A 26,400-nucleotide genomic window follows, 5' to 3' on the forward strand; every position below is an offset into this window, starting at 1 on the left:
TTTTAACTCTGCATGCATCGTATATGTCAATGAATGAATGATATTTGTATAGCGCAAAAAAGTTGCCCCAAAAGGAAGGCCTCCGCTAGTTAAGGGTAAGACCGGTTGAAGAAATGTAAGGGGGGAGGGGGGGGACAGCCAACTTTAGGTCTCTAAAGAGATGGGTTTTTAAGAGGCTCTTGAATGAGTTATCTGATGTGGCACCTCTGATCCGGTAAACGTTTCGAGAGGTTCGAGGCCGAAAAGGAGCGCCCACCTGCTCTGGTTTACTTAAGCTTTCAGCAGAGTTTAAGATTGTGCGAGGTTACATGTCAACATACTTAAATAATTAACTTAAAAAAAACCCACTGCAGATAGCAGTTGTTGTCGGTAACTCTCTGGAACGTACCAGTTATCAGTCAGGAAAGGCAGAGTCAGCCTCTTGCAGAAGTAACCATGCGTGACTACAAATGCAGGCAGTTCAAAACATGAAGAGACTTCTCATATCGCATTCCTTTGACGCCGATTGGAAGCACAGCTGACCCAGCGAGTGCCACAAAGCACCGATTATGAAAGGTGTTAAGGACCCAATAACGGACGGCCCACAAGTAGTTCCTGATATTCAAACCTTTGGTATGTAAACAGTATTTCCATATTGGCAGCAGCATTGCGTGTTCCGGATCTATTTTCCTAGAGGGGGGGGGGGGGGGGGCTCTGGGTTCTGCTCTGGGGTGACCCCCACACCCCGCAAATGGGTATTTCTGCAGCCATTTCTGGCAATTTGCCAGATTGCGAAGTGTAGATGGTGCCAGATTTCCTGGCTCCTCTGAAGTGTCCTTGCAGTGTTTATGGGGGACGTGAAACCGGTTTAACAATGGCTGCAGGACATGCTCGGTGGGGCATACGCTGAAGTTGGTTATCGTCCTCCATGGCGGGTTAAGGCTGGCGAGTTGCAGCGAAGAGGTTAACTGTCTCAACCCAGCCATTTCCAGTGCCTCTTGCTCATGAGTTTTTTTTTTTTATGATGCATGTTTACGTTTCTCCATCTCCAGGGGCGCTGGAAGAAGGGGCGCGGGGGTGCTGCCGCCCTCCAAGATAACCGTTCAGAAGACTGAAGTGCCATAAAGAGGCCTTCACAGTTTGTTCCCAACTTGTCCATTTGCTGTTAGTTCTCAGCAGAGGTCACGGGGCAGGTGGTGTCTTGTGACAAACTGATGTTCATTTAACAAAGATTTGTGTTGACTTCATTGATTTTGCGTTTTGAATTTCGTGTAATCTGAGCCCGGGCATAGTGCCCCTGGGGTACAGGAAGTGGCAAATGCTTTCTTACACCCAACATTTAAATGCATCCAAATGAAGTAACAATATTTCAAAGTATAGCAGCAGCGGCAAAAAAGCCCCTCCGGTTTTTGAACTTCTGAAGTGTGACGGAAACACATTTTCATAGGGTAGAATTAAGCCGCACACTTCACTTGGCGACGCACACGACATGCGCCAGTAATCTGCTTTTCGCACATTCCTGCTGGGCCCAGAGGGGTTTAGCTGTAATGCTGCATGTCTGAGGCTCAGTACGCCGAGATCTCCAGGGGCCATGCCAGTGGAGAGGGTGCTGCCCTCTGAGGGGCTGTCACCTTCCCTTGGCGAGGGATACTCGCCATCTGTTCACCTTTTGAGATTCTACATAGGGCCAGATGTGATCCTTAAATAAAACATTATTGGAAATCACCTGTACTCTCTTCTAACCTGGCCTGTCTTTGATCACTTCATTATCCCCCGAGGCAGCTCCTGAAGACATCTGCTTTCATTTATATTTACTGTTTAAAGTCTGTAAAGCTAAGGGGCAAACAAATACCAGCTTTGTGATGATCCTAATTTTTCCGCCTGCCAGAACATTCAAATACCGGCCATGTCAGTAATAGCCTGCCTCTGTGTGAGTGGCTGTGCCCAGCACACCTCACTGTCACCATATATTTGGTACAGTGCATTCCACATGCACCACAGGAGACACGCTGCTCCCCACCAGACTGGGTAAAGCGGTTTATTACGTGGTGTGGTCATGAGTGCTGAACTCACTACCTGTCCTGTGGCCGCTCAGATTCATTTTAAAAACCTGAGCTCAGCCCTGGGCAGCTGCGGCTAAGAGAAGTCCGGCTTTATCAAAGGAATAAGTGAAAGCATTAAGAAGCACCAAACCAGCAGAATAAGAGCAAAACCAGATGCAATCCAAATCCAACACCAATTTACAACAAGCATTGAAAATGCAATAGGTCTCGCCTTTCATTAAGTTAAAGCCATTTGCTTTGCCATACAATACCATTAGCAAAGCAAACGGCTTTAACTTAATCAAAGGCGAGACCTATTGCATTTTCAAAGCTTGTCCTGTAAAGGCGCCTGGCAACTGGGTACAACTCAGGAATGTGGTTTGAGCAGATACATCCGCTTAAAAGGCAGACAAAAACACAAACGTGACATGGGAGAGAGATCCACACAGGGCAAGAGCAGGCACAATGAGTAAGAGAGATAGGGAAACAAGCAAGCAAATAGTACGAAGTGAATACACAGTGGAAGCAGGCACTAGGGAGGAGACAGAGCAGGTGCAGACATCAGGGACTACTACGCACTGACACAAGAGGAAACACAAGGACCGAGGCAGAAGAGATGTGAAAGGCTTCTACAGAAAACAGACTCTAGGTCTGAGATCTAGTTACCTGACAGCTGATTCTCCTGTCAACACTTGGGGAGGGTACAAGGTATGAAACAGAAGTCAGTGTAGAGTCATGTGTGCAAAGAATAGGACAAGACGTGGTCGTATAAATGTGCGTTAAAGAACAAGTTGCGTGTCTTTGGTATGCTCTTTCTGGTGGATACTCTATCTAAAGCAGATTCCCAACATGGTAAATATCCTTCCAGGCGTCCAACTGGATCTGGGGAAACTAAAGTAGTATTCCTGTGCATCGGTAGGTGGCACCCTGCGGCTCTGCACCAACTTCTTTCAGCTTCGAAAATGAAGAACAGAGCGGCATATAAGCGCCACCAATGCATAATGTCGGGTTCTTTCACAGGGCTATCCGCATCCCCAGACACAGAGCACACCAGCCAATTAGCCAGTGTGCATATTTCTAGGTTTGGACTTTTTACATGGAAGAGTCCATTCCACAGAACAGGGAGGTGGGAGGACAGTGAGGAATCTGCAGTTATATGGTGCATCCATCAAACTAGTGCTACCAAAGGTACGTAATATGTTTTTCTAATAGAGATTTCTAACTGCAGATTCCTCACTTGATTAATACATACAAAAGCAGTGCCTCCCAAGGGGGTGGGTTTGTGGAATGCCTAAAGCACAATATCCATCTTTACGGAACTCATTCTCAAGACAATAGTGCTTCATGAACATGTTCACTGAAGCGCATGTAGTAGCCTCACAAATATCCAGGATGTGCACTCAATAGTGGCAGCCTTAGCATGGGTGGATTGAGCCTGTAACACTTTGTTGAGTGCTACTTCTTTCATACGGAGTTGCAGATTTCAATGTAGAGAACTATCCACATTAAGATGCTTCTTTTCTCTACTGCCTTTGCTTTCTTTGCTCAGGAGAAGTCCAAGAAGAGTTAATCATCCATCCTGTGGTCTCTGGAACGGGTATTGTAAAAGATGTATCGTCTGCATATAGGGAGACCACATGACGTGTCTCCCCGAGATGCACCCCCCAAGGAGCCATCCAGCCCTGCAAAGTGGCTGCCCGAGGCTCCATGGCAGCCACGAAGATGAGCGGGGACAAAGGGCACCCCTGACATATACCCAGTCAGCCGAAATGATCTGGAGATTAAACCCCCCCGACCGCACATGGGCAGCAGGGGCAGTATACAGAAACTGAAGCCATTTGAGAAAATCAGGGCCTGTTCCAAACCGCTGTTGAACCAACCACATATAGGACCAGTCAACCGAGTCAAAAGCCTGTTCTGTGTCGAGCAGTGGCATTAGTTTGTCATCTTCCAGGAGGCATGGGGCATGCCAGACATGTGCCAGGCGTCGCAGGTTGAGTGGTGTTCAGTTTTGGTGTCAACCCACCCTTCTCTTCCAGGGTATCCTCATCAGTCATAAGCACTAGAATATTCCCGCCTTTGTGCGGGACCCCGGAAAGCCGTTCATATATGTGATATATATATATATATAAATAATAATATATCACACATAGAACCTTTCACTTCAGAAAGGAATGAGTCGCACTCATCACGGGATTCACAATGTTCTTTTAATTAAAACGCTAGCGGCATTCTTTACCTTGTGCATTTCGGTCAAACATTGACCTTTCTCAAAGGATGGCCACAGCATCAAGGCTTACAAACACATCCACAAAGCGATTGCACATACTTAAAGTTTTTGCCCCCTGGTGGACTCCTCATTAAGCTGCACACTCGAGCATGCTGGTATGTGGTGTATTCACAGCCTACAATTATTACCCACCAGTGGGCGATGCTGATTTAGATGGTTGGTGCGATTTTCTTACATCACCGTCGCTCCTTTGCAACCCATTTTCAAGGTGCCAGAGTCCTTTACCAAAGTTCAGTCTTTGGCGGCTTCGGGCAGTTCTTGGCGCTCTTTGATCAGGCGGTGCGTCACTCACGGTGGGATATAGATATATATATATATATCATAAGTAAATGCAGCCTTTCATAACCGGAGCTGAATAATGCTGTAAGAACTCTCCTGTATACCACCAATAAATTATGCAATATATCACAAAAAACAGGAAAGAAAAACCGCAGTAATGCATGTTTGAAACTGGTTTAATGCTTAGCATTTAGCCCAAAACCTCAGATAGGACTGAAAGCATTAACAGCTCACAGCCTAGAAAGCTAACTCTTAGCAACACAGAAAAAACTGGCACCTTGCCTAAGGCAGCCATGACCCCTAGCCTCCCATCATGCCTCAGGGGTGACAGTTGGGTCAGTTGTTCTTTCCGGCTCCTTCAGTCAGGACCCTGGTTACACAGCTCCATTTTTTTTTTTTTTTTTTTCTTCTGGTTTTATTCAGAAATTTTCCACCTTTTTCAGAAAAGTTTTAACTTACTTCGTCTTTCATCCAGTCAAGTAAGGTGTTGTCTTTTTCTGATTATTTTTGGCATCTTTTACCACCCAAAATGCCATCCCTTTTTGATTCCCTGCCCTTCTTGTGGTAAAAAAGCCAGGTCAGATTCTCATGCAGTCTGTATTCTTTGCCTACCTAAGGATCATGTCCCAAAGGCTTGTCCTCATTGCCAGACCCTCTCTAAAAGAACTTTAAAAGATAGAGAGGATTCGTCTCTATGGATTGGCGGAGAGGGCTTCCAGAGGCAGGTCTCCGGTAAGAAAAGGCTCCAAGAGGCCCAGATCCTCTTCTAGACCCTCAGCGTCTGGCTCGGCGCTGAGAAAGCCGCTACCGGAGGATCATGCAGCGAAGAAAAGACAGTCGACGGCGGGCTTGCCGTCGAGAGCGCAGACATGAATGTATGTCATTGACGTCGAAAGTCCGTCAACCTCCGCCGCCGTCAACCCGGCGATGATCGGTGTCGGAGTTCCAGTTCACCGCCGGCTTCAAGACGTCGATTGGCTTCCAAGAGCCAAAGCCCTCCGGCGACGTCAACCAGGCGACGATCTGCGTTGAGCCAGCAGGCCTCCGTCGACATCGGTCAGACGTTCAGCACCGAGAACCGATAACCCTCCGTCGCCGTCACTTCAACGACGTTCGACGTCTAAGAGTTCTCCGTCGTCATCCAATCGACGATCGGCGTCGAGTAGAGTCAGCCCTTCGTCGCTGTCAAAGCCACATCGCTCGACGTCGAGACGAGGAAGTATTCACCTGCCGTCCAGGCGCCATTCGCCGTCGACGCATCAGGCGCCGAGGAAGTCCAGACCACTCCCTGAACCTGGTCGAACATCGACTACAAGATCTCGCTCGACGTCGAGGAGGCCTCCTTCGCAGCAGGATATACGCTCGACGTCGAGACTGCCTTCACATAGATCTAAGGACGGTTCGGTAGTCTTGGTGATGGAATCGGCGTCAAGGCATTCCTCTTCTGACTCCTCGAGACACCCTCACTCCATCTGCGTCTCCGGAACATCAGAGGTCACGACAGAGATCCCTGTCTCATCACAGTTCTCCTTCGGTACATCGGTCTCCCAGATGGCTTTTACCAGTGCATCACTGGAGTAAGACTCCGGTGGGAGCAGCAAGAATGCAGGAGGAGTACACAAGTCCTGTTCACAGGTCCCCTCTGCAAAGATTGGTCCAGGAGGTGGATAGATCGCCTTCGCCGGTACGCCACCACCGTGCAGGTAGATCTAAGGAGCGTAGGCCTCCTGTGTCACATCACCGCAGAAGGTCTCCCTCCTGGACCTCTTCCTCCACCCATTCATCTAAGAGGGACTACTCGCCTACTCTATCGGACAGCCCTTAGTCGCGAGTATCCCCGATAGATGATATTAACACCTATCAGGATGTGCTGCAGAGAGGGGCTCAGAAGCTGAATATTGCGATGTCTACTCCCCAGGTCGCAACTACAGTGATTTTCGAGACGCTGCACCAACGATCTGCCTCGCGTCCGTTGCTGCCTCTGGTTCCTGGCCTTATGGAACCAGTAATGGACATTTTTCTGACCCCTTTAACGATTAAGGCCGCACCGGCCAGAATCCTCAAGAAAAACAAGCCGGCGGATACAGACCCTGTGTTCTTAAAGACGGATCCACCTGCAGATTCTGTCATAGTTGCTGCAGCACGTAATCCCACGCGGTGTCTGCCCATGCGTTGGTCCCTCCGGACAAGGCGAGTAAGTCACAGGACTCTTTGGGGCGAAAAGTTTGTGGCTCGGCATCCTCTTCTTGAGCTGGACACTTTAAAGGTGGTGGGGGCTAGAAAAGAAAAAGGAGTTCCGAAGAAGGTACAGGCCCAACAAACGCAAGGGATATCAACAGAGGGTTCAAACCCCTCAGTGGTCCCAAGGCAAGAACCAAGGGCGTTCACAATTTCAGAGTCAGTCTACCAGCGGTAGAGGGGGTAGCCAACAACAATCCTCCTTCACCACTCGACCAACAGGAAAGCAATGAGCCAGAGCTTCCTCTGACGCAGTTGCCCACTCCAGTGGGAGGAAGTGTTTCACAACATCTGAGAGAGTGCTGCAACATAACGAAGGATCGTTGGGTGCGCAATATACTGCGCAATGGGTACGCACTACGTTTCCGTGTGTCTCCAAAGGACATTCCTGCGAAGAAATCTCGTCCTCCCCAGCTAAAATTACTACGTCAGGAAGTGGTGGCGCTTCTTAGATAAAAGGCCATAGAAAAAGTTCCCATCTCGCAGCGAGGGGAGAGGAGTATACTCCAGGTACTTCCTTGTGCCAAAAAGAGATCAAGAGCACAAGTTAAGACCAATCCTGGACCTGCGGTCTCTAAACAAGCTCATTGTAAAAGAAAAATGTTGCATGCTGGCGCTTCATCAAATATGTCCACATCTGCGAGCAGGGGACTGGATGTGCTCTGTGGACCTCCAGGATGCGTACTTCCACATTCCTGTGACTCCTCGTCATCGCAAGTTCCTGCGATTCATGGTCGGCAACAATCACTACCTATTCAGAGTGTTGCCCTTCGGGCTAAAATCTGCCCCACGAGTCTTTACCAAGTGCATGGCGGTGGTGGCGGCAGCTCTACACAGACGAGGGCTGTTCGTATACCCATACTTGGACGATTGGCTCTTGAAAGGGCCATCTCCTCAGCAGGTAAAGAACGGCTTGCTTCTAAGTGTGCCTGGTTCTGCTTCGCAAGCTAGGCCTGCATGTAAATATAGAAAAATCAGTTTGTCAGCCGACGCAAGTGATCCATTACCTGGGCTCCGTCAGACCCAAACCTAGGAAAAGCGTTTCCTTCGGAGCAGACTTTTATCAATTCGGCAGAAGTGCGAAGTTCTTCTCCAGACCGCTCGCCCGACGATCCGGCAAGTAGTGTCCCTATTGGGATCAATGGCATTTTGCATATTCCTCATTCCCAACGCCAGGCTGAGAAGAATGAGGCCTCTACAGCGAGATCTAGAGGACAAGTGGGACCAGACTACCGGTTTTTGGGAAGACCGGATATTGCTTTCACAAGCAGCAAAAGCGTCTGTTCTGTGGTGGACTCGTCCACGGAACCTCCTACCGGGAGGTCCTTTTCACCAACCTGTTCCCACCCAGTCATTGGTAACAGATGCATCGCTTCAAGGATGGGGGGGCGCACATGGATTGCCTGCAAATGCATGGTCGGTCTGTCAAGGAGCAATCCTACCACATAAACATGTTAGAGCTGCGGGCCGTACATCTTGCCCTGAAAGCTTTTCGGCCTTCGATCATGTCCAACTCAGTCCTCGTCCAGACGGACAACACGACAACCATGTATTACCTCAACAAACAGGGTGGTACGCGCTCTCGTCCTCTCTCCCTGGAAGCTCAAAAGATATGGCATTGGCTTCTAGCCCGAGGCCTCTCAGTCATAGCAGTGCACCTTCCAGGGGAGCGAAATGTGCGAGCGGACGCGCTCAGTCGGCACTTCGCAGATCAGCCAGACTGGGTGCTCAACGACTAGTGTCAGACATTTTCCGTCAATGGGGCCAGCCTTCCATAGATCTCTTCGCAGACTATCTAAACAAAAAATGCCACGTCTTCGCCTCCAGGTTCCACTGTCCAGGGACGAAGGGGAATGCTCTTTTGATGGATTGGTCCGGAATATTTGCATACGCCTTTCCTCCCCTGCCTCCTGATACCGAAGGTGGTGTCCAAGCTCATCCGGCTAACATGTCAATGATCCTGATAGCCCCGGACTGGCCTCGACAATTGTGGTACCCGGATCTCGTACAACTGTCGGTGCACCCCCACAAGAGGCTGCTGTGCAGGTCGGATCTGCTCACCAAGATGGACGGGAAGATCCTACATCTCAACCTTCCCTCACTGAACTTGGCAGCATGGCACCTGAGGTCCTGCAATATGGACATTTGAACTTGCCGCAGGACTGTATGCGCATACTAAAGGAAGCAAAGAGACCTTCTACAAGGGCTTCGTATTCCTTTAAGTGGAAGCGATTCTACCTGTGGTACACTCGTAATAACTTTAATCCAACCACAGGGCAGGAGGAGGTTATTCTGCCTTACCTCCTATACTTTGCTCAATCAGGGTTGAAATATTCATCGGAGTACATTTAGCGGCTATTACGGCCTATAGAAAGTCTCCGAGCAAGCCTTCCTTTTTTTTCAACTGCAGGTGGTCAAGGATTTCCTACAGGGATTGAAGATTTATTCCCCCTGTTCGACCTCCTTCTCCTCCTTGGGAGTTAAATCTGGTCCTCTCGAAGTTTATGGGTCCTCCTTTCAAGCCCATCCATAAAGCCACGCTGCAACATTTGACCTGGAAGACCGCTTTCTTAGTCGCGATAACATCGGCGCGTAGAGTAAGCGAAATCCAAGCTCTATCTTCCAAAGAGCCCTATACTGTCTTTCACCACAACAGAGTAGTATTGAGGACTCGCCCTGCTTTTCTGCTAAAATTGGTATCTGATTTTCATATTAATCAAGCGATTTCTTTGCCATCCTTTTTTCCCAATCCCGCAACTCCTGCGGAGAGGTCACTCAATTCATTAGACCTTAGAAGGGTGCTTAAATTCTACCTAGAGGGAACTAAGGTCATCAGAAAATCAGACCAATTGTTTTTAAATTATGGGTCCATGAGAACAGGTTTTCCAGCTACCAAGAGATCCATTTCCAGATGGATAGTGTCTTGTATAAAATTGGCCTACCAGTTGGCAAATAAGCCCCTATTGTTGTCGCCTAAAGCACACACTACTAGGGGAAAAGCAGCTACAGTAGCTTTCTTGCATGATATTCCAATGGCAGAAATTTGCAAGGCAGCAACCTGGAGATCTGTGCATACATTAACAAGGCATTATTGTCTTGAATCAGACTCCAGGGCAGATACTCAAGTAGGCCAGGCCTCCTTGAGAAATCTGTTCAGATAACAGAAATGTCTGAATTATCAAGTTTAGTTGTCTGAGCTTGATTGTTAATTGTTTTTCCTTTGCCCGCAGTGGATGAGGTGAGGCTCGCTATTCTATTCTAGTGCTTATGACTATTGATGAGGATCCCCTGGAAGAGAAGCATTCGTTACTTACCTGTAATCCTAGTTCTCTTCCAGGGGTATCCTCATCAGTCATAAGCAACCCTCCCACCTCCCTGGGCAAAAGATCTTGAATTTTTAAAAGGAATTGTCAACTCTGTGTTATGGCTTTGTGTCCCCGCAAAGAACTGACCCAACTGTCACCCCTGATGCATGATGGGAGGCTAGGGGTCATGGCTGCCTTAAAGGCACGGTGCCAGTTTTTTCTGTGTTGCTAAGAGTTAGCTTTCTAGCCTGTGTTTTCTACAATGCAGCCTGTGAGCTGTTAATGCTTTCAGTCCTATCTGAGGTTTTGGGCTAAATGCTAAGCATTAAACCAGTTTCAAACATGCATTACTGCTGTTTTTCTTTCCTGTTTTTTGTGATGTATTGTTTATATTGCATAATTTATTGGTGGTATACAGGAGAGTTCTTACAGCATTATTCAGCTCTGGTTATGAAAGGCTGCATTTACTTATGATATGATATATATATGTATATATATATATATATATATATATATATATATATTTGTGCTTCCGGGGTCTTGCGCGGGAATATTCTAGTGCTTATGACTTTGAGGATACCCCTGGAAGAGAACTAGGATTACAGGTAAGTAACTAATCCTTATCAGCATGGATCGTGTGGGGCATTTGTGGAAGAAGACGACTGGCTGCCGAGATTCCGCTGAGTATTTTCATATCTGGATTCAAGAGGAAGATTGGTCTGTACAAGCAAGGCAGCATGGGGTCCCTATCGAGTTTCAGGATCACAACCACTAATTCTTCTCATGGAAGCTGGAAGGGTCTGAGCCCTCCAAGCTTCCACATAGACCTCCAAAAGGGGATCCACCAACTGGGGAGCGAACCTCTGTTAGAACTCAGTTAGAAGACCATTGCTCTTGGGGCTATTCGCCAGTTTTAGACACCTAATAGCAGTCCGCACCTCTTCTCTAGTAATTGGTGCTCCAATGTTATGTTCTATAAGTTTATAGCGGGCGCAGCTACTCCGAAGAGTGTCCTGGCGTGAGCATTGAAAGGTCAAGGGACAAAGCTAAACCAGCATTGGCATAGCCAATAGGTCTCGCCTTCAGGACCTTATAAGTGTTTAGTTGTGCAGCACAAAATCCTTGGTGCAACAACTTCAACTGTTGCATGGCTAAGCACTTCTAAGGTCCCAAAGGCGAGACCTATTGGCTATGTCAATGCTTGTTGTATGCAGGTTCTGGGGTAGTCTTGTCCTCGCCCTGCATTCTCGAATACTGCTCATTGGTTACAACAGGTAGTGCTGTTCTACTTGTTTTGTGGCTGCTCAATCTACGACCATGCAATCTGTATTCGGAAGTCCTGTCCTTTGGCTAGCCTGTGCGAGATTTACTCATGCCCTGCCGTGTTATTTATTGCTTCTCAGTCCCTCGGAAGCAGCCTCAGATAGCGCACCGCTCTCGGTGGTGGTTTCCTGCACAGCCATGAAACGAGATGGCAGCTTGAATACAGGTGCTTCCTCTCTGCCAAAACCCACCAATACATTCCTCCTCCTACCCTACCTCCGGCGCTCCGTGTTTTTTAATTGTTTTTACTTTAATTCAGAGCTCTGCGTTTATATAAAAACCTCTACGGCCTGTGTAAGCACTTTAACTGCCTACAAAAACCCTGCCTCTTCGGGTGTAACCCTGCCCCTCATCCTCTTACACAGACCCACCATGTGTGTAATCAGCGTGGCCGTGCACCTCACACCTCTTTCCTTCCTCTGTAACTCAACCCCCCCCCCCCCACCCTTTACACTGGTTCTCTATCTCATAGACCACCCACGTGTCTGCGTAACACAGACCAACCGCAATCTAAGTGTAACATACAGTCTGTGGTCTCGGGTCTCGCGCTGCCTTTGTGTCAACTCCTGTGCCTCCGTAACCAGCCGTCTTTCTCCCTCCCTCTCTCTCGGATCACCAACCCCTCTTCCATAGATTGAACGTAATATAAACTAGCATTGAACATGCAATAGATCTTGCCTTTTAATTAATAAGTTAAAGCTATTTGCTTTGCTAATGGTATTGTATAGCAAAGCAAATGGCGCTAACTTAATGAAAGGCGAGACCTATTGTAATGCTTTTTTATTGATGTTGGGGCAACGGTCTTTCTGCCCGAACCCCCTCCGTCCACCACCCCGTGGGGGCAGAAGGCAGAAAGCCTACTAGGTGCTGTTTTCACTGTGAAAATGTGGTGTCCACGTTGCGTTTTGGGGCATTTCCTGCCACAGGCACTAGGCCTAACCACACAAGTGAGGTACCAAATTAATTTTTTTTTTCCTCCCATGTATATATTTTCACAAGTTAATTGCTATATACCCGGTACATAATAAAAAATTAAAAAAAACATTGCAAGACAATACTCAATTATTGGCTCTGGGTTCGTCGGGTTCTTGGGAATCTTACAAGTCCTATAGATCCCCACAACCAGAAAGGTCCAGCGGATGTAACAGCATATTGCGTACAAACAGCTCTCACAATTAAAAGTTACAGGTGAAAATGTTGGCACAAATGGCTGGTTTTTTTTCAACTAATTTTCAATTTTTCCTATATTCAACTGTTTCTATAAAGAACCTTGAAGGATTTACTCAAATGACCCCCTGCTGAATTCAGAAATGTGACTTTCTAAAATGTGTAGCTTTCCAGTATCCATTATTGCTCTCATACCCATTCCCACCATTAACTGGAAGAAGGTTGAAAGCACAAAAATAGGCTATATCCCAGTAAAATGCCATAGCTGTAAAAATAAAATAAAAAAATGTTGGCTTTCTGACCAGTCTCAGTCCCTAAAAGCTGGGAAAATGGTGATTTCAGCCCCACAAACACGTTGTCTTTCATTTGCAGCACTTTTTCCCATTTCCCCCAAAATTGAGCTGTATTTTAGCTAATTTCTGGGCTCCCTCCAGGGGAATCCACAAATCCTGGGTACCTTTTAAATCCCCATGATGTTGGAAAAAAAGGGCGTAAATTTTGCTTAGATACCTTGTGTGTTCAAAAAGTTACAGGGGCCTAAGCGCGAACTACCTGTAATAGCCCAAAAAAAGCGAAGGGATTAAGCTGCTGGGGGTGGTTTGAACCCTGAGTCCCTCTACCTGATTAACTACATTTCAGGTGATAAAATGCAGTGGCTGGGTTGGAAAAATCTATTGTTTGTCCATGTTAATTCCTGTTTTGGTATACTGTGGCCATGCATTTAAATATTGAGATCATTCAAGCATGAGATTGTGTGGGGATGCCAGTGCTGCAGAAGCTGCCATTTCTCAAACTAATATCTTTTCTCTTAGGTGGCCAGCAATGTGCATCCATGGAGATAAGAGTCAGCCAGAGCGAGACTGGGTTCTTGCGGGTAAGTCACTTAAAATGTTTGCCATCAAATAGTTTCTATTGGAACGTTTTTTCCATCCCTTGCAGCTTGGGAATTCTGCTAAAGCATTAGAGCCCCATGAAGAACTGATAAGGGTGAGAATGTCACTCCGGAGAGAGGGGCCTTATTTTAAGTGATACCTGAAATGGTCTTAAATGCATATCATATAGCTGTTAACGCCCAAGTGCAGTGGAATGTATTTTTGAACTATTTTAAACGAAAGGGCACTCGCTTGCTTCTCTCATGCGGCAGTTTTATTTTTGAGGGGGGATTTTAGTGCAAACTAGACCCACGGGCCTCAGTGCTTTACAAGAATTGCATATAGATTGATTACAGGTGCTGTATTCGGCTATGCAAGTGTTACATGTGCATCGTTTACAGTGGGCATTGCAAAAAGTCATACAATATAGGGCAGGGGGCAGGTAAACTGCTCTCAATTGCAGGATGAGGATACAGGTGGGGAGCAAATATTAGTATGGTATATGGCAGTGGTTCAGTGTCCTGAGGAGGTGTTAAGATGGAGATGATAGCGATCAGTGAGGTTGTTGGATGGGTTACTTGGTAGGTCAAGCAGGGTAGTTTAGATGGATTAGTTGAATGTAATTGAGAGTTTTAATTTTTTTCTTGCAGTAAAGGTAGGATTGGTTGTCACGCAGTTCTTTAGGGAGGGTATTCCAATTTCTCAAGGCGTTACAAGAGAATGATCGAGTGAGGGACTTTGTTTTCTTGAATTTGGGAGGAATGAGGAGACAGGTGGAGCTTTGTAGAGGTCTTTTTGGCCTGCTTTAGTGAGCGTGGTGGGTAAGATTTCCAGCGTTGAGAGTTGTGTGTTATGCAAGTGGTTTTAAAAATACTTGCTTCAGTTGGTAACCAGTTGAGTTTCTTGAGTGGAAGTGATGTGGTTGAATGGGAATTCAGTCATTATAGTATTGTAGTCAGAAGCGAGCTAGTCTGTGGTTGACAGTTCGGGTGGGGTAATGATTTGGAAGATAATTAAGGATTCTAGCTCTGCTTGTTCAATTTGGTGCATTTTCTGGTCCAGTGTTAACGCAGGTGGTTTTGGGTGTGGGGCTTAGTTGGTTTGATTGTTCAGGTCAAATAATTGGGTGGTGGTCGGGCCAGGTCCATGGGATGGATGTACTGTAGGGCTTGGTCACCATTGTTGGAAATAGCGTCAAGGGTCGCATCTTTGTGGGTTTGCTTTTTCAGTGTTTGTGGAGCCCTTTCAATTCTAAGAGGGATTCTAGTGCTTGAAAAGTAGTGTCATTGGCATCATTCAGGTGATTTTGTGGCTGAAGATTAGTGGACTGACGTTTTCCAACTGCTTTCCTCCACAGAGTTCCGTTCCGGGAAGGCCCCCATCCTCATTGCAACTGATGTGGCCTCTCGTGGTTTAGGTGCGTATATAAACTGAAACAATGTTGCTTTGGCTTTTATTTTATACTCTACTTTGTAAGCGAATACTATAACCACGTGATAGATTCTCTTAAAAGTCTCCTTAGTTTGGGCAGTGACTAGGCGTGACCAGTTTGCTCCAAGGAGGGAGTTCAAGGGACCCTCTACCGTACATGTGCAAATTAGTCGTGCAACCTCTTAAAGGTTGTTAGAATTCACAATTAACTGTGCCAAAAGCTATGGGTCATAATCTAGTGTTCACGGTGGCTTATGTTGGAGGTGTACTTAAAATAGATGCATCCTTTTAAGTAAGCGAAGGATTCGTACTTATTCAGGAATCCTAAACCAAGCAGACTTTAAAATAATTTTTCCGTGCCATTGGTCTTTTTATTAGCTTCTTTGTTAGTTCATATGACAAAGGAGTAGATTTCGGGTGGTGCGAGTCCCGTGCAGTCTCATTTGAATGTTTGAGGGTGGATTGCAGTAGTCCCTTGGGTAGAAATGACAACCATGCCCCCTCCCCGGCGCTCCTTAATTGCCTATGGCTGATAGCATTTATTGTCCTTCAGCTCATTTGGCAGGACCACCGTTAAAGGGGTCCTACATTAAAACTAATCTCTGCCTAATTTCTCCCTCCGGGTCATGTCTGGGGCCTGTCCTTAGGACGGAGGACTGAGAGCAGACTGGTCTCATCCACTGATCTCTCGTTTTTTTTTTTTTTTTTCTTCTTTACTGTTTTAATGAAGCTTGCAGAGTGCTGGATTGCTTCTCTCTGTGCATCTTGCCTAGACGTGTTTCAAACAAACCTAAAAATTGGCTTTTTTTTTTTTAAAGCTCCCCATCCATTCCCACACTTTCCCTCGTGGACAGGTACAGTCTGTTTCTTGTTACTTCATTCTGGCTGGTCTTAAAGGGGGTGTATCTATATTGGCTGCCACCCCTGCAGAACAGAGATTACATTTCAGAATAAACTGGTTTGAAGGAACTGGTTTTACTGACAAATCGCATCTCTCACAAACTGTGCATATTTGTGTAGCATAACTCCCTATCCTGTTATCCCAGATGGAGAACTACCCACCCAATTCTCAAGAGGTGGTGCAAATTTGTACCCCTCCCCTTAAATCATGCACACTTTTGAGCAGGTAAGTTCCTGTGCTTGTAGTCCTAGTGTATAGCAATAACGTTATAGCAAAAGTTGTCCCCTAACCTTGTTGCACGACTTGACCATTTTCACACCGGATTCAATTCCTTTTAACATTAAAACCTTTTTTCTTTTTTTCTTTTGAACAGGAGCTGTAGACCCCTCTCAGTACAGGGCCTGGGATTGTCGGAATGGAGGGCACTGAAGTTGCTCTCTGTGTGGTGACCACTCTGACCCTAAAGAGGTCTTGTACTGGAGGCTCTTTTTATGGTCTGCAACTCGACATAAATCTTATGCCATTTGGGGGCTTTAAACCCCTTTTGTCTGCCCCAGCCCCGTGCTGCCTCGTCCCGAACCCCTGCTGCCTTAAAGCGGCAGGAAAGATTTCAGCATCTGCCCAGTGTTCCCCATTCACAGCACCCATCTGTGCAATCACTGCAGTAGACCTCAGTGAGTGACACTGGGTGGGGCAGCAGCAGCACCTAGCTCACCTGTGAGCGTAGGAGAGGATGCGACTCAACCTGGGCAGCCCCGGCACCATCCAAAAAGACACTGCAGACAGCCACTGAGGCTACGGAATGAGCATCTGCCGGGTGCATACCAATGGGTAGGTTGAACATCTTTTCCCACACATCTACCTCTTCCTTTGTGGCTTGTCTGTATGTGTATATGCGTTCCTTGCCGGAGGCTGCCTCACCTTTACTTTGCCTTATGGAGGCTGCTCCATATGGGCATTTGAATCCTTCGGCATTTGAGCAGCAGCAGAAAAGTTGCAGCAGGATTCGGCTGGAATGTAGCACAGGTGGCAAGAGCCGTTGTCTGTGCACTGGTACCAAAAGGCCGTGCAGTGTATTGCCTTCTGGTTGTTCGGTGGCACTGTTTAACGTCGTGCTTTGCAGTTATTGAGTGTACAAAGGCAAAAGAGCGGGGCCTCTTGCGATTTCAGTTTTACACAAGTGCTTGACTATGTCAAGCTGGCTTTTAAACAAATCCCAAACGTGCAGTTGAGAACAAGCAATGTTTCCATGTTGCTCCCGGACTGCGCTCCCAAGTTTCCATTGTTTATTTCAAGGACCCATTGCCTCTGGTGGCTAATGCTGCTCCGAGATTTCATCAGTGGAAAACATTTCAAACTACCGTTTCTGCTGCTTAGAAGTCTCAACTTTGCGACCCTCGGGTTGATAAATAGTGTCTAGCTCATCTGAATTATGCACCTCCCTGCTAGATACTGGATGACTTGTCGCAAGCTGGAAACCGGATGTCGGTGTGGGTGAAGTAAAAACCATGTCTGAGCTAAAACATGTCTCGAGTATCAGAAAACGTGTTCTTGTCTCCAACTTGTTTTCCTCACATTTGAAGCCAGGGGCTGCTTGTATTGCCGCCTCATTCTGGGAACAGTAGCAGTACAGCTACACTTGAAGAAAAACTGCACTGCTGCCTCAAGCCCATCAATGTTGGTTTGCTTAATCCAATAATCTCCCTTGAATTCTTCCTGGTATTCTAGTGCACTCCGTCCAGAAAAATTGAACCGCGACACTAGGCCAGGAGATATCCTTTCACATAGTGTTATGAAAGGAATGATCTGAACAATTCCCTCTACCGTACAAGAAAAGGCCTCAAGTCCCCAAATTCCCCTTCCTGCTGAATATCTTGGTTTAGGTCTTTAAAAAAGAGCAGCCCGTTGCCCTAAAGTGCCAGCTAAGACCGAGGAGCCCTTTTTTTTCTGTAATAAGAAACAGACGTTGCTTCCCCGTCCAATTGATGAATGTCTCTATTACTCCTGTAAACCCCCACCCGGTCCCTTTGAAATGAGTCTGGGCAATAGATGGGCCCTTAGGGAAGCCATTAATGTTTATCCCCTGAGGTGAAGGGGATAAAAGCGTTGGAGGACCGGATCTGTTATCCTCCCACGTGACCTGGTTCTCCTGCGCTTGGCATCCCAATGGGCGACAGAAGCATCTAAACGAGCGAGCTTGTGGGAGACTGCTCGCCAAGCCATGGACTATCGATGCATGCTCCCGCTCCAGTGGTCCCGTGTCCCAGAGGGCGGAGTCTTCGTGAGGGGACCGCCATGAGACGGGATCGGCTGCAGCTGCTTCTCACCGCAGGAGGGAGTGTGCATCGGTCTGGTACATGTAAATGTCTTCTGCACATACGAATACTGTTAGAAAAATTGTGAGGTATTTGAGATGGTGTGAGGTGGCTGTATTGAGCAGAACTGGTAAGAAAAAATAATTGAGTGGGGGGGGGGGGGAGATTAAGTATATTGAGGGTAATTGCTTGAGTTTATATGGTGTGCCCATGGATGTCATCCCATATACCCTTTGATTCTTAGTGGTTGGGCTTCAGAAGGTACCACTAACGTCCTGGTGATGAATTTGAGTGCGTTCTATTTGTATCCTGTCATATGACGTGCTGGAATAGTTTTATCAATTACAATCTTTAATTGAACCCTCTACGGGTAGATTCCAGCATTAGCCATTGTACACAGTCTTCAGGTGAAGGAGGCTGTTTGGCAGCAAGATATACCTGCTGCGTTATGGAATATGAGGGGAGCTGGATGAAAAAGGTTCAGGTAAAAGTAGACTCCAAATTAGTGGTTAATTCCATATTAATGTGTAAATGCAGCTCCGTTTCGGTTTGAGGAAATGTTATATTTTCAACTGAGCGGCCTGGAAGTGACTGGATGTTGGATTGTTGCCCAGTCTCATGACCTGTATTGACATGAAAGAGCTCTGTCCTGGCTTTGACGCAACTGGGAGGTGGGAGGGTGGTCTGCAGCAAACAATATATTTAATGCCGTCCTGCGCTGAACAGGTTGTGGTGGTAAGTAGACAAATTCTTGTGAGCAGGCTTCTCTTAACAGCGTCCGCTCCCGGTTTTTTAAAATGTATTCTGGCTACACGATTTGCTCCTGCTCTGATTGTAAAGCCCCTTGCTGGTGAGATGGCATTTGCTTTGTATTGTGTGCAGGTGTTTACTGTCCCAGATTATTATGCTTATTTTACCTACCTCAAAGCACACAACTTAAAATATGGCGAAAGTGATGGTGTGGGCAGCTACTGCTAGTGCATATGACATGACATTTAAGAGGGGTGGCATTAAATCTGGGCTGCTTTAGGGATGACCGATGGTGTGAATGATAACTCCACCCTTGAAGGCACTGTCCTTGCCAATAAGAGCAGTAGCAGATGATTGCAAGCCTAGAAGTTGGAGCTGGACTTCTGTTGGGACGAGCCTGCCTGTGCTGTTTCCTTTGCATTCGCTGACTCTTATTTTCCTTCCATGACTCCTTTTGCGTATGTGCTCCTCCTTGGCGCACTCGCTATCCCGCCATGTCCGGATACTTTCCCCTCTGCAGACGTCGAAGACATCAAATTTGTTATCAACTATGACTACCCCAACAGTTCTGAGGACTACGTACATCGGATTGGTCGAACTGCCCGAAGCACGAACAAAGGCACGGCATACACCTTCTTCACTCCAGGCAACCTGAAACAGGCTCGGGAGCTTATCAAAGTTTTGCAGGAGGCCAACCAGGCCATCAACCCCAAACTCATGCAGCTTGTGGATCACGGACGTGGTGGTGGAGGAGGAGGTACGTATAGCCACAATTGTATGTTGCAGTTATGCACATCTCAAATCCTTACAGTTCAGTTTAATGTAGAGATATTAACCCAGCTCACGTGTTCTGCTATGCCTTTCTGTGCTGTGGTGGGAAGGTGCACAATGTTTGCCTATTGTGTAGCTGCTGCCTCGTCCCCCAGCTACAAAGCCTAGTAAAGACAGCAGCAAAATGATTCCTAATGTAATGCATATATTCTAGGCAGAACTACTCCGATTTTGCAGTAGTAGAGGACTGAATTATGCCACATGATCGTCCTAACTTGATGTTAAAGGTAACATTTATATATGCGGGATAAAAATATTAAAATGTTCAATTTACTATTTTGGCGAAATAATGGAATGCTTCACTCTATAGAAAACCCTCAGTTCCTGCAGTTTTATTAAATTCTGCTTTAAAACAACCCAGTTGTGATTTTTCAGTTTGACTGGTCAGTGTGGCCTCAAGATAAATCTCATTCTTCTAGTAAACACCCTGCAGGATAGTGTAATATGCATGTTCGAGGCATATGAGCTGCAGATTACACACTTTTGCATAGCATGTTCGAGGCATATGAGCTGCAGATTACACACTTTTGCATAGATCGCCATCTGGTGTTGGGCCCGTATGTTTGCAGTTTGTTTTTCCTCTTGGAAAGTCTTTGTAAGTCACGAGGTCGGTGAATCCTCCTTTGGATCGTATTGCGTATGGGCTTCGGCTCCATCCTCAGATTGTTCTTTTCCGCCATCGGGCTCGGATGTGATCTTTGCGCTCAGGTTCCAAACAGCTTCCAGTTCGACGATCGACGCGCAAACCTCACCCCAATCGCTGTATTGTTTCGATCACGATCTCTTCAATGAACGCGCCTTCTCATCGATACAAACCTTCGGTTCCAGTCGTCGACGGCGGGCTTCGGGCCTACCCAGGCTCCGGTCCCGGCTCATGGAAAGAACTCCATTTAAAAAGTGCCCTTAATGTGGGTCCAAATTTCCCCACACCGATCTTCATGAGGTATGCAACCTTTGCCTCTCCCCGGAACACGAGGCTCAAGACTGTCCGGCCTGTAAGTCTTTCCGATCCAAAAAGACTATTCGGGACCGAAAAGCCAGAAGGAACATGGCACACTCCTCGACGTCGATTCCAGTCGACATCTTCAGAGACTACATCGACTATCCGGAACATCATCGTACCGAAGAGGACCTCGTCAGCGCTTCTGAGGCCGACGAGTCAGATGTGGAGGACATCACCCCGGCGCAGAGGGTCGTGAGTACCAATCTACCCACACCCAAAAAGGCTTCGGTCACGCTTTCGCCTCCGGGCCTAGGCAAGACCAGAGACACTGCTTCACACACCCCACCTTCGGGCCCGGTGAAGAAGCCAAGTAAGCCTTCTGGCGGCTCGGGCTCGAGCTAGCCTGCCAGCGGTGCTGAGAGACACACTTCGGCACCGAAAAAGAAGACTGCCACCACCTCGACACCGAGCTCCGCACCGAAGCCCTCTGGGTCGAAACCCAACCCTTCGGCACCGACGCTATCTTCGGTGCCGACCAAACCACACAAGGCCACCGACACCTCCAAGCCGAAGCACATCTCGGCGCCGACCAAGAGACCGGAGGGTCCCAAGCCGGGTTCTAAACATCAAACCGGCACGGAAAAACCTAAAAAACCATCGGCCCGACACCCTCGGCACCGACGGACCAAATTACCTCACCAAATTACCTCACCAGTTATTTACACCGGATCCCTTGCAAAAAACTCTAAGCAAGGATCCTAAAACTGGACATTTGACGCTCTCTACTAAGAAGAGACATTTGGAGAAGCCTGCTCCACCTCCAAAGAGGAAGGACTCTGCTACCTCTCCATTCAGAATACCTTCCCACCTCCACCCCCACCTCATCGTTCTCCTACTCCGTCTCCAGACGATGATCATGGGGACCCATATTATGATACAGGGGATGTGCCACAAGACCCCACCCCTACAGGATCTCCAGATCCATGGGACGATTACCATATACCAGATATCCCCAACGTCCCACAAGACGATATTTACCCCTCTAGACCATCTCCACCTGAAGATTCATTAGGGTTTAACCATCTTCTGCAAAGAGCAGCACATTATCATGGAGTGGACATGCATAATGACCCTGTGGAGGAAGATTTCCTCCTAGACACATTTGATACTACACAGAGGTTCACCTCCATACCGCCTATGCTCAAAGGGGTGGTTAAGCATGCGGCAGAAGTTTTTAAAGACCCAGTTAGAGCCAGGGTCCTTAACCCACGTATCGAAGAAGTACAAATCTGATCCCTCTTACATTAGAGTACCAGCACCACTAGATTCCTTAGTGGTCTACGGCACGTAAAAGGGCAAACTCACAAGCGTCAGGCGATGCACCACCACCTGACGAGGAACAAACTGCTAGATGCTTCAGGCAAACGCACAGCATCCCCGGCCGCAAACATATGGCGTATAGCAAACACTCAGGCACTGCTGGCCAGATATGACCGGGCTCATTATGACGAATTAGAGAGCATAATGTAACATCTCCCTGAAAAATATAAAAGTAAAGCCAACGAGTTGATTCAAGAGGGTAAAACAAACACCTCTATACGTTGTGCCCTAGACGCAGCAGACACAGCATCCAGGGCCATTCACACTAGCGTCCTTCTCAGTCGTCATGCTTGGTTAAGGGTATCTGGGTTTAAACCAGAAGTACAAGCCTCTATCCTTAACCATCCCTTTGACCAGGAACATCTATTCGGGCCAAAGGTGGATGAGGCCTTAGAAAAGATGAAAAAGGACACGGATACAGCAAAATCCATGGGGGCCTTAGTCTCACCCGCCCAGACGCTCCTTTCACCTCTCATCCTTTCGGAGTGCATCCAGAGGCTACTCCTCAGACACAGCGTCCACATCGTACAAGTCCCCTACTCGGACCACCTTTACAAAAGGTTACCAAAGAGGCGGCTACAGGGGTAACCACAAGGGCCGAGGCAAAACAAACCATGCCCGTTCTGCCACACCTACTACCCAATGACTCCCCCGCTCCAGTCGGGGGCAGACTCACAAATTTCCTTCATGTCTGGGAGACCATCACCTCAGACAAATGGGTGACCCAAATAATTCGGTCAGGATACTGCCTGGAATTAACATCTACCCCCACCCACCCCAAACATTCCACTCAGGCAACGCCCAATGTCACAAGAACATTCTACATTGCAAAAGCAGGAGGTAATCTCCCTCCTACAAAAACAGGCATTTGAACACGTTCATGTCAATCAACAAATTTGGGGGTTTACTCCCTATATTTTCTAATACCAAAAAGGGACGAGACTCTACGACCTATTCTAGATCTCTGGCCCCTAAACACATACATACACAGACCATTTTCACATGGTAACGCTTCAGCAGGTACTTCCGCTCCTCTCCCAGAACGACTTTCTCACCACACTGAACTTGAAAGACGCATACTTCCACATTCCAGTACATCATGCTCACAGAAATACCTCAGATTTGTAGTGGACGGACAACACTACCAAATTAAAGTGCTCCCGTTCGGAGTCACAACAGCACCACGGGTATTCACCAAGTGCCTAGCGGTGGTGGCGGCACACCTCAGAAGATGGCACGTTCACGTCTTCCCATACTTGGACAATTGGCTGATAAAAACCACTTCATACAACCAATGTGTACACCACACCGCCACCACAATCCAACTAATTCACCTAGGCTTCACTGTGAACCACCAAAAGTCCCAGCTAACACCATCCCACATAAAACAATACCTCGGTGCCACCATAGACACCACAAAAGCAATAGCCTACCCCAATCCGGCCAGGATTGCAAGCATTCAGGCTTTGTGACAAAAATTCGTATTTCAACACTCCCTTCCAGCACGAGTGTTTATGCAACTGATGGGGATGATGGCCTCTTGCATTTTCATAGTGCCTCACGCAAGACTCCAGATACATCCACTCCAAGAGTGCTTAGTGCGCCAATGGAACCAGGCCCAGGGGCAACTGACAGATCTGGTGTTGGTAGACGGTCGCACCCATCGCTCTCTGCAGTGGTGGAACACCACAAACCTTTCCAAAGGTCGACTGTTCCTGGACCCGGTTCCCCAAATAATACTAACAACGGACGCATAGCTCTCCGGCTGGCGAGGTCATCTATTACACCTCACAGTGCAGGGCACATGGACGCCGCAACAAAAGTTACTCCATATCGCCCATCTGGAGTTACTGGCAATCTTTCTAGCCCTGAAATCCTTTCAACCACGGATTTCAGGCAAGGCAGTCCTCATTCGCACAGACAACATGACGGCCATGTATTGTATTCAAAAACAAGGCGGCACACACTTTCCACAGCTCTCTCAATTAGTACAGAGCATATGGAGATGGGCAATTCCCCACAATCTTTCTCCTAGCTCAACATGTCCCAGGAGAACAAAACACCGTGGCAGATCTGCTCAGCAGACAGACACAACAGATCCACGAGTGGGAACTTCACCCACAGGTTCTTCGTCCGTTCTTTCAAATGTGGGGGCATCCACAGATAAACCTCTTCGCCACACACAAGCACAAAATGCCCAAGCTTCGCCGCCAGATACCCACACCCATTGTCCAAAGGAACGCTTTTCCGCCTCTCCCACTCATTCCATTAGTGGTGCGAAAGTTACAACAGCACTCCCTCACACTGATCCTAGTAGCTCCAACGTTGGCCAGACAACCGTGGTACACCACGCTGCTGGAACTCTCGGTAGTACCACACCAAAAGCTACACCTCTCACCATGCCTCCTAACCCAGAACCATGGAGAGATCAGGAACCCGGACCCAGCGCAGCTCAACCTTGCGATCTGGCTCCTGAAATCCTAGAATTCGGGTACCTAAACCTTCCCCCTGACTGTATGAACGTCATCAGAGAAGCTAGACGCCCTACCACTAGAGCCTGCTACGCTGCCAAGTGGAAAAGATTTGTTGTTTATTGCCATAACAAAATCAATCCTCTAGACGTGTCTATACAACACATAATATGCTACTTACTCCACCTACAAAGGTGTAATCTAGCCTATACCTCCATTCGGCTACACCTTGCAGCAATTGCAGCTTACTTACAAAACAGGCAGCACCAATCACTTTTCAGAGTACCTGCCATTAAAGCCTTCATGGAAGGCCTCAAAAGAATAATTCCCCCCAGAGTACCACCCTCACATGTGTGGAACTTAAATTTCTGTAGTAGGGGATCTCTGTGTATAGTCCTAATCTATGAATAGTCCCGCCCATGTGCGGGGACCCCGGAGCAATCAAAATATATCTTAAGCTGTCCTGCATTTGCAAACCTGCAAAGACACTTAAGAGACAGACAAAATAATACAGCCTAATAACAATATGGCTGCACTCGCCAGCACTTCATCCGAAGTGAAAACAAAAGACAAAATAAAGTTTAAATGTCATTTTTATTCACATCTGACATGTTCCTTTATTGTATCACACTCCCTTCACCAAAATCCCTTTAAACAATAGAGAGGAAGGGGTGGACAGACCAGCCCTATAGGCTGTCATTATGTGTCTGCTAAAAGGATACCGTGCCTTTAAGGAACTCTCCAGAGACCCCCGGTATCCCAGGATGCACAGCCAAAGCAAGTTACTTTCAGTTCTTTTTTCCGGCTCCTGCTAACAGGACCCGGGAGCATTGAGCTCTACCCTTTTGGGTGGATTTTTTGGACTAAAATTGGTTTTTTGAAGATCAAAGTTTGTTCATTCGACGTCTAGAGCCTTTCTCTGCTGCATCCTGTAGTTTGGTGCAGTTTAACCCACTCTTAACATGGCTTCAGGGACAGGAGAAGCAGAGAACAGGTGGGACTTCTGGGCATGGAGGATCTCCTTCCCCATCCTCTGCCCATGCTTCAGCCACTGGAGGGACCTCCGGGCAGAAAAAGGAGCAGAAACTACGCCTACCGGCCGGAAGATCCCATTCGACGTCGAAGACGACGGCAAGAAGTACAGCACCGGTGTGTTCGCCGTCGATCCAGGGCTCTGGATCTCAGCGTCCTCGACGTCCGACGTCGAGAGAGGGGCCGGCGAGACCTCGGACTAGGTCGCCGTCTAAGGCTTCACAGTCGACGTCGACACACCATCGACGTCGTACTGAGCCCCGCAGACAGCGCCGCTCGCAGTCTAGGCGAGCCCGCTCGCCTCCTTCGCCGTCGACTCATAGATCGACGTCGAAGTTATCGACCCGGAGACACCGGCGACGGACGTCGAGGCGAAGGAGATCGCCATCGAGGCGAAGGAGGTCGACGTCGAGAGGCTTGCCGTCGACGAAGCTCGATGTCTAGGAAAGGCAGGGGACGCCGTTCGACGTCGAGGGGACGCCGTTTGCGTTCAGCGGCGAGGAGAAGCCGTACGAGGTCGACGCACGGTTCGACGTCCAGGACTGGTACCACTTCTTCAGTGATTACGATATCCAGTCGTGGATCTATGAGAGGAGGACGCTCTCCCTCGTTCACTTCGGCTTCTTCAGGGGGTAGACCCGCAAAGAAGAGAAGGGTGGACGGAAGTCCGGACAGGGCTAGTCCGGGTTCTCCGGCGAGGAGTGATGGACGGAGAGAGTCGCCAATGGACCCGCAACCTCAGCCGCGGCCTCAGAAGCATCCGCCGCCGCCTCCTCCTCCTCCTCCGCCACCGCCTCCGGTGCCACAGCTCCCGCCTTCTCCTCGGCGGCCAGTGGCTCCTAAAAGACTGA

The 26,400-nt window shown here is 47.8% G+C and overlaps 1 protein-coding gene across 1 annotated transcript in view; it reads left to right on the forward strand.

Moving 5' to 3' along the window:
• Positions 1-26,400, forward strand: part of DDX17 (DEAD-box helicase 17) — a 55,588-nt gene that overhangs the window by 18,630 nt on the left and 10,558 nt on the right. The window contains exons 10-12 of the mRNA XM_085601293.1: positions 13,436-13,497; positions 14,853-14,912; positions 19,413-19,649. Of these exons, the coding sequence (XP_085457419.1) occupies positions 13,436-13,497; positions 14,853-14,912; positions 19,413-19,649 (359 nt within the window). The remainder of the gene's footprint in view (positions 1-13,435; positions 13,498-14,852; positions 14,913-19,412; positions 19,650-26,400) is intronic.

This window comes from Triturus cristatus, chromosome 4_2 (assembly GCF_964204655.1).
Source record: "Triturus cristatus chromosome 4_2, aTriCri1.1, whole genome shotgun sequence".
In the NCBI taxonomy this organism is placed as follows: Eukaryota; Metazoa; Chordata; class Amphibia; order Caudata; family Salamandridae; genus Triturus; species Triturus cristatus.